At 37.8% G+C, this 18452-nt stretch overlaps 6 protein-coding genes across 9 annotated transcripts in view; 2 read left to right on the top strand and 4 right to left on the bottom strand.

Annotated features, from left to right (window-relative positions):
- LOC125801412 (zinc finger protein 239-like) overlaps window positions 1-18452 on the bottom strand; it is a 294118-nt gene that overhangs the window by 182805 nt on the left and 92861 nt on the right. The gene's annotated exons all lie outside the window — the stretch shown is intronic.
- Window positions 1-18452, bottom strand: part of LOC111196651 (zinc finger protein 850-like) — a 491117-nt gene that overhangs the window by 386381 nt on the left and 86284 nt on the right. The window lies entirely within an intron of this gene.
- Window positions 1-18452, bottom strand: part of LOC125801367 (zinc finger protein 41-like) — a 170168-nt gene that overhangs the window by 65451 nt on the left and 86265 nt on the right. The gene's annotated exons all lie outside the window — the stretch shown is intronic.
- Window positions 1-18452, bottom strand: part of LOC125801282 (zinc finger protein 271-like) — a 179360-nt gene that overhangs the window by 80867 nt on the left and 80041 nt on the right. The gene's annotated exons all lie outside the window — the stretch shown is intronic.
- The window catches only part of LOC111189864 (zinc finger protein 271-like), an 85173-nt gene that overhangs the window by 11295 nt on the left and 55426 nt on the right, over window positions 1-18452 (top strand). The gene's annotated exons all lie outside the window — the stretch shown is intronic.
- LOC125801393 (zinc finger protein 239-like) lies at window positions 2508-4374 on the top strand. The gene has a single exon (XM_049478029.1). The coding sequence runs from the start codon at window positions 2667-2669 to the stop codon at window positions 3600-3602; it is 936 nt and encodes a 311-aa protein (XP_049333986.1). The 5' UTR covers window positions 2508-2666; the 3' UTR covers window positions 3603-4374.

The following is an 18452-nucleotide window of genomic DNA, read 5'->3' as shown; positions in this document are numbered from 1 at the left end:
AAACCGCAGCGTTCAGTTCAGTTTTACTGCGGAACCTCTGAAGAGGCAGTTCAGCCGGACTGTGGAGTAAAGGCGCTTCTCCGCGGACTGAGAGCTGCTGCTGCTGAGTTTCCTCGCGCCTGTCTGCAGCAGCTCGGCCGGACCTCGCGTGTGAGTTGAACACGGAGGGTGTTCTGATCTTCCCGGCGCTCGTGCACTGCGTCGTCTCCCGCTGTGAGTGCTGGGGACTGCTGCGTTCTGACCGGGAGCACCGCGAACCGGGAGTGTGTTGCCATGGCTACTGAGGACGCCACCTCCGTGAGCTCTATGTGAACCGTGAGTAACGAGTCAACTGACTCGGTTGACTCATTCGATTCACTTTCGCTTTCGCTGACTGAGTGGAGTTATAAGTGCACCAACGTACCGGCACAACAAAAAGCGCTTGAACTGTTTATCTGGGTGTTTTACCTCTTATTGGAGGTGTGTTTTCTCAGTTGAGTGTTTCATACTAATTGTTTAAACCAAGAATTGTTTTATTTATTTTGTTTTAATTTATTTTTATTAACCAGAGTTTCACCAAATATATAAATAAAAAGGTAAATAAAATGAGATTAACTACTTACATAAATGCATTAAACATTGAAAGGGGTCAAATTGACCCCAAACATAATAGGAGGATTAAGTGACTCAAGCAACCAGGGGTGTTTGTTTTATTTCCACGCAGAACCTGATATAATCTGTCCCGAATAGTCTCAACATCAGTAACTTCTTCCTTTAATGTGTACAAAAATTCTGTCTAAATTGGCTTCTATTTTGTAGTAAAATGAGAATGCTTGCTGGACTCATTTGAACAAGTTTTTACCATTACCTATTAACAAATAAACTCAAACAAATGTTTTTTTATAATTATTTATTTATAATTATTTGTTTAAAACTTTAATTTGCATATGAATTTTCAAACGCTTTTACAAGTGTGAAGTACCCTTCTATACAGAAATCAGGATGGTCCATTGTGATGTCAGAGAGTGATTTTACAGGGAGTAAGTGTGAATGACCTCAATTTATGGAAAGCTTTCAGAATACATAAATAGAAAGACTTTAGACAAGGTGAGCAACAAACAAGATCTGCTGCAGTAAGATCTCCTTTTCAAGAACCTGCAGGACATCAATAGGGTAAATGCAAAAAAATGTAACCACAATATTTTAAATTAAATTTAGATTTAAAAAAAAGTGTCTACTGGAATCAATGTTACAATTGCTCTAACAACAGCACTGATCTTTCCATAGTAATTAGTAAGTGTTATTTGTTGGGGTAGTTTGAAGTGACTCTAACAACGAAATACATTTTTCTGATAAACTGGTGCACATTTCTATCTCTACTATCTCTGAGTGTCACTCTAACTGTAGCCATCTTACCTAAATTCAAATGTAAATGCAAATAAGTTGGGGCATCACTTGAAGTTTACAATCAACAGTGAGGACCAAGTCCATCTGGTACAACTTTAGCATTTACAGGGTTAAAAGGGTTGTATCAATTTGGTGTAAATTTCTGAACAGTGTTAACTTGCATGGTAAATTTTGTCTGTAAAAAATGTTTGATTATTCATGGTGATCATAAGAAAGTGAAGCATTGATTATTTAATGGAGTAAGTGCTTCTCTTTGGGGTGGTCAAAATGGTACTATTGATCAATTAAGTGAAAGCTCATCTTATTCAGTTCATTTTCAGTCATTAAAGATTATTATTATATTTTATTAAATATGAACTACATGGAACGAAAGGAACAAAAAATTCTGCGCAGGTCTTCTAGGAGGCTGCCACGAGAAAATCTGGACACTGTATTATGAACAGTAACAGTAACACTACAGCATTAATAATCAGCATCTTACATGCAGATAACTGATGGTGATTATTTAACAGCTCATGAGTGCTTGTTTCCCTCTGCTCCGCTCCTAAACTGCAGCTTAAGTGGTTAAAGTTAAATTTACCTAAAATAATACAAATATATCTCCTCTCCTAATAAACTTTAATCTCAAAGTCAACTGTTTTATTATTATTTTTTTTAAGAGTGGCCCTAAAACGCTGTGGTACATGCGCAAACATACTTAAACATTCTGATTGGGGATGTAATCGGGTACAGGTGTTTACAAGGCTGTTATTCTTCTTCGTATCGGATTATTTATAGGATTATCCACCTCATCCAATTGGATAGAAATATTCGAAATGGCCTCAATCGGACTATTCTATTCTATTATTCTATTCAGTCCTTATAAAGGCACTAAACAGGTGTCAGACTGATTATTATGAGTGACAAAAGGTGGCCTCCTTCTAGTGGCTGGAGGACCACCAGCACCCCCTTACACTATGGACTTCGACTGGGATAAAAGCACAGAAGCTTTTATGGTAAATGAAGATGTCCCAGTAGTTCTATAAGTATAGTGTAACTGATTTAGGCAGTTCTCTTCAGTTAATTGACCTGCTTTTATTTTAATATTTAAGGGCATTTTTCTTTGTTTTTTTCCAGAAATTAAAATATTCTCCTGAAATTCATCACAAACAACCAGGATATTTAACTAAGAGCAATGTGAAACTGCTGAAAGAGGTGAAGCAAAAGCCGTCCAGAAGAATCTCCAGAACCCACAGAAACAGTTTGCTACATTTAACAGACAATTGAAGCCAAGTCCCAACATGGAGAAACATCAGCACTCTGTCAAGAGTTTTACTAAACAGAGTGATCTCAAAAAACACCAGCGCATTCACACAGGAGAGAAACCACATCACTGCTCAGACTGTGGGAAGAGTTTTAATCAACAGAGTCATCTCAAACTGCACCAGCGCATTCACACAGGAGAGAAACCGTATCACTGCTCAGACTGTGGGAAGAGTTTTAATCATCAGAGTAATCTCAAAAATCACCAGCGCATTCACACAAGAGAGAAACCGTATCACTGCTCAGACTGTGGAAAGAGATTTACTACACAGAGTCATCTCAAAATTCACCAGCACATTCACACAGGAGAGAAACCATATTGCTGCTCAGACTGTGGAAAGAGTTTTAATCAACAGAATCATCTCAAAAATCACCAGCGCATTCACACAGGAGAGAAACTGTATCACTGCTCAGACTGTGGGAAGAGTTTTACTACACAGAGTAATCTCAAAAATCACCAGCACATTCACACAGGAGAGAAACCGTATTACTGCTCAGACTGTGGGAAGAGTTTTACTGAACAGAGTAGTTTCAAAAAACACCAGCGCATTCACACAGGAGAGAAACCGAATTACTGCTCGGACTGTGGGAAGAGTTTTACTCTACAGAGTACTCTCCAAATACACCAGCGCATTCACACAGGAGAGAAACCGTATTACTGCTCAGACTGTGGGAAGTGTTTTACTCAACAGAGTACTCTCCAAATACACCAGCGCATTCACACAGGAGAGAAACCGTATCACTGCTCAGACTGTTGGAAGAGTTTTACTCAACAGAGTAATCTTCGAAAACACCAGCGCATTCACACAGGAGAGAAACCGTTTTATTGCTCAGATTGTGGGAAGAGTTTTACTCAACAGAGTAAACTCAAAAAACACCAGCGCATTCACACAGGAGAGACAACTCCATCTTAGTTCAGTTTGAAGGCAATTAAAAGTGCAAAGTCTTTTCCACAACCACTAGGCCCATCTGCATGAAAGAACCAGCTGAGGAACTCCAGAGTGTGTTCCCAAAAGTGAGACCCAGAGCCACAGAGAGAGACGACACTGTTCCGGGTACTGCCGTGTGGACTGGAGGAGCATCCAGACCCGCAGAGAGGCCAACAAAATCCTTTCCAGAGGTTAAATAAAACGCTCCAGCCGTAGTTCCCATACTGAAATCAACCCCCTCCAGACTTGTGTAGCGCAGTAAGGTTGCAGGCTCATTCATTCCCTCTGATGGTGTTCTCATTTGTCTATGGTTCGTTCTGATTAAAAATCTGTAACCATAGAGGGATATAGATGGATATTTGGTTGTTGTATTACTCAAGTTTTATGCTCTCTTATCTTTTCCTTATTGAATATTATATGTTGCTTAAGGTTTTTTGATCTCCAAAATTTACTAAGAATATCCAAATCATGTAGTTTCTTAATTGTTTTTATCCTCTACAAACTATTATCTTTGTATTGCTTCAGATTGTCTCATGTTATTATTTGTTAAATACTCAAAGGTGCCCAACAGAGAAAGCCAGTGTAAAATGGATTTGTGTTGAAGTGTAACAATAGTCAATTTAAGATTGAAATTCAGAAAAATATATATTTTTAATGGTTCAGGCTTAAAAGGGTTAAATATACAATTACTTCCAAAGGTAGAGTAGCATGTGTTTAACTTGTATTCATATGTTTATAAAGTTCTTTATTGTGAGTGCTTGTGGGTTGTGTTGTTTTGTTTTTTTAAAGAGCATAGTCATTCACCAACTACACTTAATTACCAAATTCTACATTTGAGTTATTGACCATTGTTATTGGTAGCTAGTGTAGGTAAATGTCCAAACAAAGTATTTCCTGTTTTACCGACCATTATTATTGGTAGCTAGGCTAGTTAAATATCCAAACACATCATTTGCTATTTTACTGACCAAATGTATAAACAAGGCATTTCATGTTTTACTGACTATTATTTTGGTAGCTAGCCTAGCTAAATGTACAAATGTAGCATTTGCTGTTTTAATTAATATTATTATTGTTCGCTAGCTTGCTAAATGTTCAAATACGCAATTTGCTGATTTACTGAACATTATTATTTGTAGCTAGCCTAACTAAATGTCCAAACAACAGTATTTCCTGTTTTACTGACTATTATAATTGGTAGCTAGCTTAGCTAAATATCCAAATACAGCATTTGCTCTTTTACTGACCAATGTGTTTCAGTTCTAGTAAAAGTGTTTCACGTCCGGTAAATTCGTTTTATTTCTTGCATATTTTTTTCTTAAATGTAATTTGTGTTCTCTTTTAAGCATTTATTCAGTATCTCAGTATGGGATACGCCCCTTTCGCATATTCCTCATGTAGCCCCGGCTAAAAAATGTAAAACTCCCTAGTTCTAAAATAGATAAATACAGTAATAAATAAAGTATTTTAAATGCATAGTGATGGTTTAAAAGAGTACTAAACATGTTCAAAATAGTCATTGTGTTTGTGTAAATAGTTTAAAAAGAAAACAAAAGCAGTACAGAGTACATATTTCATTTATTTTCTGTGTTTTTGCAAGAAGGTCACTTCAAAGTGATTAAGGGATCTACTGAGGGAGAAGTGTACAGGTGAGGGTGGAGTAGAGGATTAGAACGGGCCCGCCCACGGGACAAGAGAGAACAGCGGAGATGCGGGAGTAGCAGCGCGGGAGAGGCGAGGAGGAAAAAGTTCCTCACAGGCTGAACTAAATTCACTAATAATCAGTATTAATTAAACTAACCGGTAATTTTAAGGACACTGAAGTCCATACTGAGAGTGTGCTGGTGGATAAAGCTGGGATAATCTCTCTATAAGTAAAGTTCTCTTAGCACTGTTAGCTTAGCCAGCTCGGCTAGCTGTGTTTAGCCTCGTGTATTAGCTGCTCTGCGCTAGCCGTGAACTCTCCGCTGCAGCGCCGCTCCGACAGACTGTTCCCCGGACTGACTCGCGCTCTCTCCGCCTCCACTGAACACCAGGACCGCTAACACTGCTAACCAGAGAGCGCTCTGAGTCCCCGCGTGGATCAGAGTTCCTCTGAGGGAAAACGCTCCGTGCTGCAGGACCCCGCGCTCTGCTCCCGCTCATATTCACTGAATCTGAGGTAAATCTGAAACTCTTATTTCTGCTCGTTAGAGTAAAGCGGACATTAAGCTCCGAACCAGACCTGCACCGTTTAGTTCTGTTCATTTCATCTATAATTCTGTTCTTTATGAGTGTATTCTTTAGAGTGGGCCCACATATTTAAAGGGGACATGAACCATTTCAGTTTGTACAAGTTTTCTAAGGGATTAAATATAATGGAATTTATTTGGGGGGGATTTTTTTTTATATATAAAATGTTTACACACTAAATTATAATATATTTATGTTTGTTACGTTTGAGCTAGGGCGCCGCCATGTTGCCCGTGCAGCACTGGTGACGTCACGAGGTTGCTTGGTGAAGAGCCCAGGTACAGAGCTAGCGTAAAAGAGCTTGTTGTTTGTGGAGATTATGGATGAAGACGAAGCTGAACTAGGCTAATGTGGAGCATTTACTCAGAGATCTTTCCTGTATAAACCTGAGCAGAACTTTTCAGATGCTTTTCTGAGAGAGAGACGTTTTTGGAGTGTCTATTCTCTCTCTACGTGGAGCCGTGCAGAACCCTGCAGCGCGACCACAGCAGGTACTGCCATCCAGTTAACCAGCTAGTTTATATACATTTAGGTATTTAACATGTAAAGTCCAGAGTTCATTAAGACTGAATAAAACGTACATGATTTATTGAAACACACAGGCGCTGTTTGGTTGATAAACCGTTCAGTTTAGAAGTTAGAAAGCTTACTGGGTACTTAGCTTCATCTAGTTAGCGTTAGCTAGCTATGGTAAGATAGCTAGAAAAGTAGCTAACGCTAGCTATGTTATCTTTTAATTGTCAGTTTATCTAGACTTTCGGTAACGGTACCTCTCGCTGCTCTCCTGGGTGAGCGCGTTGTTCTCGTTCCGTGCGGCTCACAGCTGCTGCTCTCATAGTAACGTTACCCTCAGTCGGACGGTCTGTACATCCCAGCTGATCAGAGGAAAAATAAAAAACGGAGGAAAAAAGCCTTGAACCCCAAACCCCTCTCCTTCACATATTCCTGGTCTAGAAAGTGCTCGCTCCTAACCCCTAGCATTGCAGCTAACCGGAGGATTCTCGCGCTTCAGCGGCCATAGCCACCGCTGAAGAACAGCTGTCAGAGGCGAGGTATGAAAGTGAAAGTAAATATTTCTCATTCCTCACCCTATTAAATTTCACTACTCCCAGTATTACTACACACAGGGGCAATACAAAAGTCCCCCTCCGCTCTGCATTGAGTTTTGGTTTGGATTTTATTATCTATTGAGGGATTTATTTACGGTAGACTCATAGATTATAGTAGTGAGGCGTTCGAGAACCAACCTCGTGACGTCACTTTCAGCACTGGGAAAAGATGGCGATGCCCTTACTTAAAGAAATTACATTTAGATTGCTTATTATTTTAATTCCGCTTCACTGATAACTGTTAAACTTATCAGATTTGTTAGAGTGAAAATACATCTTGTGAATTATACTAAATACTTGAAATGTTTCATGTCCACTTTAAATCCTTCTCAGTAGGTTCGGGTGCGTTTGGGTCCGGACCCAGACAAGGGTCCGCCCATTAGTGACCTCTGTTGTATACAAATGTCCGAATTTTCATCTTCTGCTGAGAGCTGCTTCTCACTGCTCAGCGACCACACTCACTGTATCACTACTGGGTTGCCAGATCCCTCTTAAAAAGTCCACACTAAACTGATTTTTCTTCCCACGAGACATTTTATAAATATCGTCACGTTTTAATTGTGAGTTGTAGTTATGTGTAACTATGAGTTGTTCAGTTGTTTAGACTTTCACACTACACGACTGATTAGCAACACAGTCACATATTACACTATTTTTCACCACGGGAAATCGCAGACTTACCTGGCTGCTTTCCTAAAACACGTTTATCACAAGAACATGCCAGAACTAAACACATGAGAACTAGCAATGCCATGCCAGAGAATCTCTACAGATGAGAATACCTACTTGCAGTAAGTCCCTACTGCTAAAATGAATGGGTGCATATGAAGCAACTGATTAAGATCTGTTTATAAATGTCTGAATATTTTATATGTACTTGTGTTCTCAACACAGAACTATATCAAATGTTTCAGCACAGCAGACATATATTTTATGATTTTAAACTCCAGTTACAAGCATTTTAAAGCTAGATGCAATTCCAGCATTAGCTCACAAACCAATCAGCTTACAGTAGCAGATATAACACCTGTTTACTGTAGATTAAAAAAAATACAGGCATGCTTTCTTTGCTTTTTAGTAAAGTAAATTATTTTACTTTATAAAAAAAGTGTGTTTGCATGTGTGTGTGTGTAAATCAGTAATTTAGAACATTTAAACTCCGCTGATATAGTGAATTATTAGTGATCTGTGTGGTGTTCAGCTGCTTTGGGTTGAGTGTAGAATCGACTTAATCTATTCAGAAGTCAGTGATCAGTGATTCAAAACATTGTTTACAAGCTTGTACGTTCATATCACGCTCTGACCATGTGTAAACATAGACACGGAGAAACTTGGACAGTGGATTATAATCCAGAACGCGAGTTTCTGACTGTGGGAGGCACCAGTAACCAGTATAAGACTGATAAACGCTTAAGAATTGAGCAGCGTTTTTGCATATTTTAGATTAAAAAAATGTCTGTATGTAAGATATGAAAAATCGCAATTACCATTTTAAAATCACATTAAAACTGTAATTCGAACTAGAAAAGGCAAAGTTCATGAAGGAACTTTAAGTTGGCTTGGAAAAGTACGCTGATAATGTTGAAAAGTTAAAATGGTTGCTAAGCTGTTTCTGTCTGAAGAGTGTGAAGAGTGGTTGCTATGCTGTTATGATACATTTAAATGTTAAATTCCAAAAAGTTCCAAAAAACATGTTTCAAAAACATGGTGGAATGCTAATTATTGTCTGATATAGGAATGTGTTGATAAGTGGTTGCTAGGCAGTTGCTAACGTTTTCCAGGTGGTTGCTAACTGGTTGTTAGGCAGTTGCTATAATTTCTAAAGTGGTTGCTAAGCTGTTGTTAGGAAGTTGCTAAGGTATTCCAGGTGGTTGCTAAGGTGTATATAATTGTGGTAAATCTGTTTAAATACTACTGATGATGTATAAATCAGTGAATAGAGTAGTAAGGCTTCACTGGCTCCACCTAAGTCTTGCTCCACCTAACCACGGCACCATCTTGTCCTGGCCCCAATCCTTGCTCCACCTAAATTTTGTTCTTCATCATGGCTCTACTGGCTCCACCGCCTGGTTCAACTTAATCCTGGCTCCACCTCTTTCTGACTCCTCCACCCAAAACACTAAAAACCAAAAGGCACATCAATGCTCATTTGACATTTAAAAAAAGCACTTAGATGATGTTCCACAGTCAGACCTATCCTACCAAAGTTTAACATGGTTGAACATTTTTGTACTGCACTTAATGCACATTAAATACTACTGCTGAGGATAAATTCTGTAAATAATGGATAAACTGGTGTACCCTATAAAGCGTTGTGAATGCCATGAACAGTAAATCTGTTTAAATACTGCTGATGATTGATAACACAGCCACGAAGATAGCTAGATTTTCTTTTTGTCAGATTAGCCACTGTGCTAACCGCGAAGTTTATGCTCTTCCCACAGAGCCCTCAGTTAAATGATTCAACATAGCTAGATATTACTCACAAAACAGTAAAATAATAATTATTAAATTAAGTAAAGCTGGTTGTTCAAAAAGAAAATCTTAACATTGGATTTCCTTTTTTTTTTATTGAGAATCACGGAAACAATTCAAGCAAAATATACCAACATACAGCAACATAAGTTACATAAGAATTGGGGGAGGGGGTAAATAACTGATTTACCAGCGAAATGCCTGCAGAGAACCACCAGCTGAAAACTAATGATTTGTTCTTCTTAATATATTATAATTATTCCAAATAAAATATGGGTGAGGAGTAAGTTAGATAAAGTTAGATCATTTTAAAGGAAGTTTAGCTATGTTAAAATTACAAAGTAGGATAAATTTAAGTCCTCCTAATTTAGAAAAGATATATGCAGGTATAAAGTTCTAAAGTTCAAATAATTAATTTGGAGTTTTGATAAATTGTTTTATCCAATTTATTTCAAAAGTGTTGTTAAGAGTGGGGAAATTAAGAAAATTTAAGCCACCAGATTTATAAGTATTCATAATAACTTTTTTTTAATGTAATGGAATTTTTATTTTTTCAAATAAAGTTAAATAAAGTATTATCAATAGTCTTAGCCATTTGGTCAGGGACATCTAAAGAAGAAGCTGCATAGGTAAGTCTTGAAATTCCCTCAGTTTTAGTTAGTAGAACCCTACATCTTAAAGACAAGACCCATAAAAGCCAGCAGTTTAATTTCTTCTTCATTTTTGTGAAAGGTAAATCAAAGTTGACTTTACTTCTCGTTTCTTGATTCTTGCAAATAACAATTCCTAAATATGTTACTTATTCCTTATGGGTATGCCGCCAGTTTCTTGTACCAGATAGATTTTTATTGGTAATAATTCACATTTGTCAACATTCAGATGAAGACCAGAGGCTGCTGAGAAACTCTGCAACAATCTTATAGCACTGGGTACCTGACTAAAGTCTCTCAAAAAGAGTGCAGTGTCATCTGATAATTGACTAATTACTATTTCCTTGTCTGCAACAGCGATACCTTTTTAAATTGCTTGATTTAATATGAAAATGTTAAAGTAAAAAAAAGGTACAGGGAAATTGGGCAGCCTTGTCTGATACCACACTGTGTCTGAAATCTAGGTGAGGAGCCGGATTTCAATTTAACAGAACAATTTTCTTTATTAAACATAGTTCTGACAGCTTTAACAAAATAATCTCCAAAACCAAATTTGTCTTAAGAATGAAAAATAAACGCATGTTCAATAGAATCAAATGCTTTATAAAGATCCAGAAAGAGAATAAGATTATTATCAGAGCGTAAAGCTGAATAATCTAACAAATCCAAAATTAATCTAATGTTATTTGAAATGTATCCATTTTTCATAAAACCTGATTGAGCTTCATTAATAATTATATCCATCACATCTTTAATTCTTTTGGCAAATATTAGAGCTAATATTTTATAGTCATTATTTAACAGACATATGGGTCTCCAATTTTCAAGCAGGAGTGGATCTTTTTTAGATGACTTCAAAGACTTCTTCTAAAATAATAGTATCATCACAATATTCCTTTTGATATAGATTAATAGATTTACCACTAGGCAGAGAATTTAGGAATACACCCGCAGAACTTTCACAGTATCTAGATGTATATACATTACTGTAAAAGTGCAGACAATATTTACCTATTTTAGTAGGATCCTATTTTAGTAACCACCCCATTAATATTTAGTTGCCGGATTAAATTATTTGTAAAATGAGATTTCTCCAAATTAAAAAAATATGCAGAATTCTTTTCCCCCTTTTCAATCCACCTTTGTCTGGACCTAACAAAAGCCCCTTCAGCTTTCATGGTATAGAGTTCATCCAGCTCATGTTGCAGAGTTTCAGCTTTTCCCCTTCATTCAGATGTTCTTATGCCCCTGAAATTAACACTAAAATCCTAGAAATAATATTATCCTCCTTTAATTTACCTAATTTAGCCATTAGACTACCATTGCCCCTGTCTGTAGCCATATTACACTGTAGCCATATTACACTGTAGCCATATTACACTGCAGCCATATTACACTGTAGCCTTATTACACTGCAGCCATATTACACTGCAGCCATATTACACTGTAGCCATTATTGACTGACTGTAAGCTGCTGAAAAGAGGCGAAAGTGATAAGAGCTGAGAGACAATATAGAAGAGAGACAGCAGTTTTAGTACTTCTTATAGTTTACTGTGCGCACTTACTATATTCCACCTCTTAAACAATTTCATTCTTCTTTAATATTTATAATAACCAATTAACTCCATTCAGCCCCATTCATTTTGGACTCCCTCTAGAGGTTTGCTGATGGAACAGCGGAGATTGGAAGAGGGTAGGCTCTCCATAAGGCCCCTATTTCCTCCTTGATAATGCTTTTTAAAGTGTCCGTGTAGAAACAACGCCATTCATCTCTACCAAACGATGAAAATATATATTTTTCAGTTTATTTTCATTTTGTTATATATATTTTTAATCAATTATGACAGCGAAATGGCATCACGTTGTCCCAAAACAATTTACCATTATGGTTTGTTCTCTCAAACAATCACCAAACAAAATATTTGCATGTTTCATAGTTGAATCGTGGGTAATACAATGTAGTGACTGAAGCTGAAACGTTAATAATAAAACTCTTTTGTTTCCACAGAATGTTTTCACGGCCAACACCCTACAACAGGGAGGCTCCAATGAAAGTGAAATGCATTGCAAAACAAGTGGTGACAAGGGCAGAGAGCTGAGAGATGGTGGAAGGCATGGTAGTAGCAAAGACGAGTAAAGTCACAGTTACTTGTGCGTTGTCAGACGGCGAGCACTTTGTTCTTGCTCATCTGAAAGATGCAGAATGTGACGGTATAGATGAAGGAATGTTATACTTCATAAAAAATTCTAACTTGAATTTTCGTTCGAGAGAGGACAAGTTATTCTTCACACCATCCACGGTAGTATACAGAGCAGCCAACGTATCTGTCACACCCGAATTAGAGGCTCGCTGCTACCAAGCCATCCACCCCAATTCTAAAGACCCTGAAGAGCCATTGAATGGAGAGGATATTATACACTCCAGGGGGAAGTCATTAAAGTGAGTGGTTTGCAGAGTTGGTTAAAATACAAAAGATCTGTGACACGCTCAGGCTGTGTCCGAAATTGCTCCCTAACCCCTCATTAGTATAGCGCTATATAGAGAAAGACTATTTAGTCCACTAAGTAGTCAGACACTCAATTATCATCATTATCATGCGCTAGCACCGGTTTATTAAACACAAATTCCTGAGTGGCTGAGCGTGATTTAAGCCATTGTATGGATCCATGTTTCAACACACACACACACACACCTTCCTTATATTCTAAAGGAATGCTGATAAAGCTTGCGTAGTAAGCTGCGCTTTTTACTGTAAATCATGATGCATTGTGGGCGTTTATAGGGCCCTCAAAATCACGTTTGAAATCCACTTTATGATTCGGACAGTCAAACAAAAATGGCAGATAAACTCAGCAGTGCTCTAAAATGTAAATGGGGAGCCGTTTCAGTCACAGCCTCAGTTTACATGAAGGGCAGGGTCGAAAGAATACAAAGGGCATCTATCTACTTCATGATATGGAGCATGAACATTCTACAGGGGGCGTCACTATAACCGGCAACCATTTACTCTGTCTTGTACCACCAAATCCGAAGAGCAGAAGGATACCGATAAATTGACATTATTAAGATTTTATCAAATGATTCATGATCTAGATGAACAAAATCTTCATTTATTGTAAAACACAAATAGACATTCAATCACTTTTTTTAACCACAATAATGTCCATTAACACCCCATCCATTCCTGTTCAACCTCCTGACAGTTCAGATCATGCCAAGCAGATATCAACAGTAACTCATTATTATTATCTCACTAATTCTCAGCTGTGTTTTTATGTTTTAGTTGAGTACCACCCATCTACAGGCCACAAAGAATAGGCCTGTGCCCATCAGAGACGTTTCCCTTAAAAGTAAAACAAGGGACCTGGAAGTCTCCTTGTGGAGAGATGCAGCAACAGAGGAGCTCACGCTAGGCCAACCTGTCAACCTCTCCCACCTAAAATGGAGAATACGGGATGGGAAGTTTAATTCCACCGCCTACACTGTAGTCCAGGTATTATTATTATTATTATTATTATTATTATTATTATTATAATTATTATTAGTAGTAGTAGTAGTATTGTTACTGCTGTCAGACGATTAGAAAAAATAATCAAATTAATTGCATGCTCTGTGATTAATTAATCGCATATCATCTTTTAAGGCAAGACAACCTTACAACCACACTTGTGTTGAGCCTGCGCCTTTAACTCATCTATACAGTACACACATTAGAGGAGAAAACTCAGAAGACACACACATATGCACAGTGATACAGTGTGAAATCGTGCCCGAAGTGATACTCACTCTATCACCCTTGAGGCACCACTGCATTTTTGCTATAAGTCTTGTAAATTGCACTATTCCATTGAATTTTATCAGAGCAGTAAACGTATGAATGAATAACAGGCAAACACATATAATTCCACATATTTTAATTTCAGACACAGAGCATACCAGACATCTTCATATCATGTTAAATGTAAAATGCTAAATTGAAGTATGAATTGAACTGAATGATAAAATGTCAGATGAACAACCTCGTCTATGTTCTCAGAGTTCAATACCACCTCTCCTCTTGGACGATGCTACCTGCAGATGTTTTTTGAGTGCATTAATTTGTGATTAATTAATTAATCAAATTAACTGACAATCCTAATTATTATTATTATTATTAGTAGTAGTAGTAGTGCTAATAGTACTATTTTTGGATACTTTATTCTTGTGCTTGTACTATGACCAAAAAAGAAGGCCCACTGTTAGAACTTAACCCTATCAACCTGTCCCTTGTTATTTGCAGAAAACAGAGGTCTCCATCAAGAAATGCACTGTGGCGATTGTGGGGGTCTCTTCAGACGCAAAATCAGGTGTCACCATCCTCCTTACCACCGAGATGGACGAATATGTACTTCCACCCACTGTGTGGAGCGGCGAAGCAGACACTATTGTGGCTGCTTTGCCACTCAAAGTAAACATTGCGACAGAAGGGAATGTAATTACGGATATTGAAAGCCCAAAATTTAATGAGGCTTAAGTGTTCGTTTTTTTTTATGTTCATAATTAGCTTGTTGGAGTTTGCGGTTGGGGTAGAGGGGGTAAGTGGGGGTTGGTAGGGATGTGTGGGTGGATGGGGGGGTGGGTTGAGGTGGTGGGGATGGGTGGGGAGATGGGGGGGTGGGTTGGGGTGGAGGGAGGATGCTTCGCAATTAGTTTAATTAGTATTGTTAGTAATTATTTAGTAATTGTTTTATTGTTTAATTGGTTTGAAATACTGTTAAAAATAAAATTCCTGTTAAATATATTCTGAGGTTTCTGTTTTTTTCTACTGGTTCTGTGGTGATTTTGGAATGTTTTTTTTCTAAAAACAATTTATCAAAATGTAAATATTATAATAATTTAAAATATTTGAGCCCTTTAAACCCTTTTGCTAATATTCAGAATGGACAGTTTAGAATAATATCTGCTTTTAAGTGATAAACCATTTGATAGATAATATTTCATATTTAAATTAATATTTAATTGAATAAATTGTGGTAATATAGGTAGAAAGGAAAAGTTTGTAAATAAACTTAAAGTTGAAAGTTTGGTTGATGGCTAAAATCCAAAAACTTTTGGTTAAATGGTGGAACACTAATACTGATAGAGGAGTGTACAAAACGTTTGGCTAAATTCTTCAATCCAAAAACTTTCAGCTAAACTTTTGGGCATTGTCCAAAAATATTTGGATAAATGGTTGAATTCCAATTCTTTGGCTGATAGAGAAGTGTCCAAAAACTTTTTGATAAATGTTCCAAAAACCTTCTGGTACATGGTTGCTATGCAATCCCACTGGTTGCTAAGTGTTGCTAGGCAGTTATATACACACACAGTAGTGGAGTGCTGGCTGGCGTGCGGGGTGTCCAAAATTTTGACTGAGTTATTCCAAAAACTTTTGTTTAAATGGTGGAATACCAATACTTTAGGTGAAATGGTGGAATGCTGATACTTTTTTTTCTGGCACAGAAGTTTCCAAAAACATTAGCTTAAATACTAAAGTCCAAAAAACAAAAAAGTACTAGTATTTTTTATTAATTTTGAAGCTGAAAAAATGAGGTGTTTAAATTTAATTGTATTTTAAACATAAAAATGTTTTCACCTGTAGGTGGCAGTAAACCGGTAAGAGTGCACTCAAGCATCCCACTCCTTCCCTCTGAAGTACACTTGATTAGTTCTTAAACTTTTAATTTTACACCCGCTGATGCACTAAAGTGGAACTGGAAGTTTTAAGCCCCAATACTGTATTATTCCCTGCTTTTTATCTGAAATATAATGTACAATGTGGGTGTAAAGTTGTTGTTGCCTAATTAACGCTTAGGGAGTAGGGAGTAGACAGCATGGACGCACCTACAGGCGTATCCTAAATGCGCGTAGGCGCAGGACCGGTTCATATCTGTTTGCTACTCGTCGGTAAGTATTTTTAACGGTTCTGGAGAGAGTGTAAAAGAACGTGAAAACACGGCAAAATACGCCACTTTTAATGTACACTCGGTGTATTTAGTTAGATAAACCACTAATAAATTTAAACTATATAGAGGTGTGTGTTATTAAAGTTAAAATACTGTATTTTCTGTGTTTGTATAAACCTAGGTTAGCGCGCTAGTTAGCGTTAGCTCCCTCAGAATAATACAGGGAATTCCTGCTTTTATCAGACATTACTTTAACCCTCACACAGAACTCAGATAACTGAATATACCAGAAACAGCAGATACAGAAGTATAGTGACCTAGACTGCAGGGCTTTTTACTTACAAACTAATGAGGCTGTATTTTAGCTAGCGGCTAGCTCTCCACTACGGTCTGACTCGCCCTGAGAACCGGTTTAATCCGGTTCAGCTAACCCAGCGCGCTGACTGAGCTCAGTCACTGACTGACTGAACACTGGCACAGTGGTGTAAATCCTTTTGTTATCTGAATAATGTGAATAATTTGTCAGCAGCTTAGATTATAGGAGCATTTAAATATTATTCCTCAGTTTCTGGTTCAGTATATATTATTATCATTACTGTACAAAATATCCGTAATTATTAGTAACAAGCTTACTGTTCTGTTACAGTTAATGCAGTATTATCACAATATATATGTTTTAAGTAAATTAATTTGGAAAAATTCTAAAGCCTGTCTAAAGGGAGTCGTTCACCATGAAACGTTAATGCTTAATTACTAATTAATTGCTAGATTATATGTTTTATTTTTTTAAATAGTTGCTGCTCTGGGCATTCATTGTGTGAGTAAACAGTTTGTACATGCCAATGATACGTGTTTTGAGCAATAGTACAGGACCATCTTAAAAAAAATCATAATTGATGATATTTGTCAATACACCCAAGGTATAATAAACAGTATCTTTTCAATCCTCCCTTTTGACGTATCAACCAGATACGTCAACACTTCGTAATTCCTCCACATATGTATTTACATATGTTCAACACTTGATAAACATGTGTGTGAACATTTTACTAATGGTGGGAGCGAAAACCTGTCCGGCAGCCTACCACCCAATTTTTGACAGGAAAAATTCTCTCACAGCCCCTTCTGCCCCAGGCGGCCAAGTTTAACCCTATCAATGGAGGAAGTGACATCATTGCCCTAAAGTCATCCCCAAGACTGGTTGGTTTACAGCAGTTCCTCTTGCTCTTCCTCACACTCCAGTATAGGTAACATATATGGCGGTTTATCGTCTTTGCCCTCCATCATTCGTGTTATTGTTCTTTCTATCAGGGATCTAATACACGGCACACAGCAGCATCCGCATGTAACTAGACAGGGCTTTTAGGGCAATTAACGCTTTAGTTACCTTTCCATCTGGGGCTGTGTTATTTGGGATTACGGTACAACATACATCTCCAAACATATGACAGACGCCACCCTGATTAGCCAGTACCATATCTAATGCAATACGGTTTTGTATGGTCATTAGTGAAGTTGCTGATAACTGTTCTGATAAGCCTGTTATTGCTGCCCCGGTAATGTTAGCCAGTCTCATGACTTGGTAATTTACGTAATTAATCCTATCGACATTCTTGTTTGGTGTGATCCAAAGTAAGATACTTTCCCATCCGGCGGCTATCTGATCCACTAATTTATGCTCGTCCGGTACGCCCCGAGGTACGCCTATTGCGTCTATGTACGTAGGTGTATTTTTGGTTAAGTCAAAATCATAGTCATCTGATCTCCTAGGCCTATTATAATTAGAAGTAGTTTTGTGTGCGCCGTACATAGTGATTGGGGAAATTAATCTTACCATAGCGCAGAGGCCTTGACTATGCGTGGGTAGTCTTAACAGTAGGGTTGATCCTCCACAATAATAATACAGCCCCGCTCTAGCCCATGGCCCTATAAAGTTACCGGAATCGGCATTAAATATAGTGCGGCACCAATTAGGGTTTATATTGCCTAAGTGTTTTGGGTTCTTCGTCTCGTCCCCTGTTGTATGGTTAAAACAAGTAAAGTTACCTGAATTGGGAATCTGAAATGGTCCTGAGCCGGTGTTGTTTGCTATGACTGGGAAAATGTTTGACAGGGCAGTACAATTAGCGGGGTCAGGCATACGTGTTAAATTAATCATGCACTGGAACCCTATCGGGTCTTCTGTTGGAAACAGTGGTGCTGGACCTAAAAACAATGCCGGACTAGCTGCGGCACATGCTACGCACACGTCCATGTTAGCTTCTCTGGCTTGTGCCTTTATCCATTTTATCCATAAGTTGCTCCCTTCAAACCCTGTACTTAGCTTTACGATCTGTTCAGTTGTCCATGTAGAATAATCTGTTCCCAGTATAGGCCGATCCCCCCCATTATTGTCTATTGCGTTTTTTGCGGCCTCGTCGGTGTCAATGGTCGGTTTATCTGT

Source organism: Astyanax mexicanus, chromosome 4 (assembly GCF_023375975.1).
Source record: "Astyanax mexicanus isolate ESR-SI-001 chromosome 4, AstMex3_surface, whole genome shotgun sequence".
In the NCBI taxonomy this organism is placed as follows: Eukaryota; Metazoa; Chordata; class Actinopteri; order Characiformes; family Acestrorhamphidae; genus Astyanax; species Astyanax mexicanus.
Note: the sequence above shows the minus strand (reverse complement) of the source record. Positions and strands in the feature narration are given on the sequence as shown.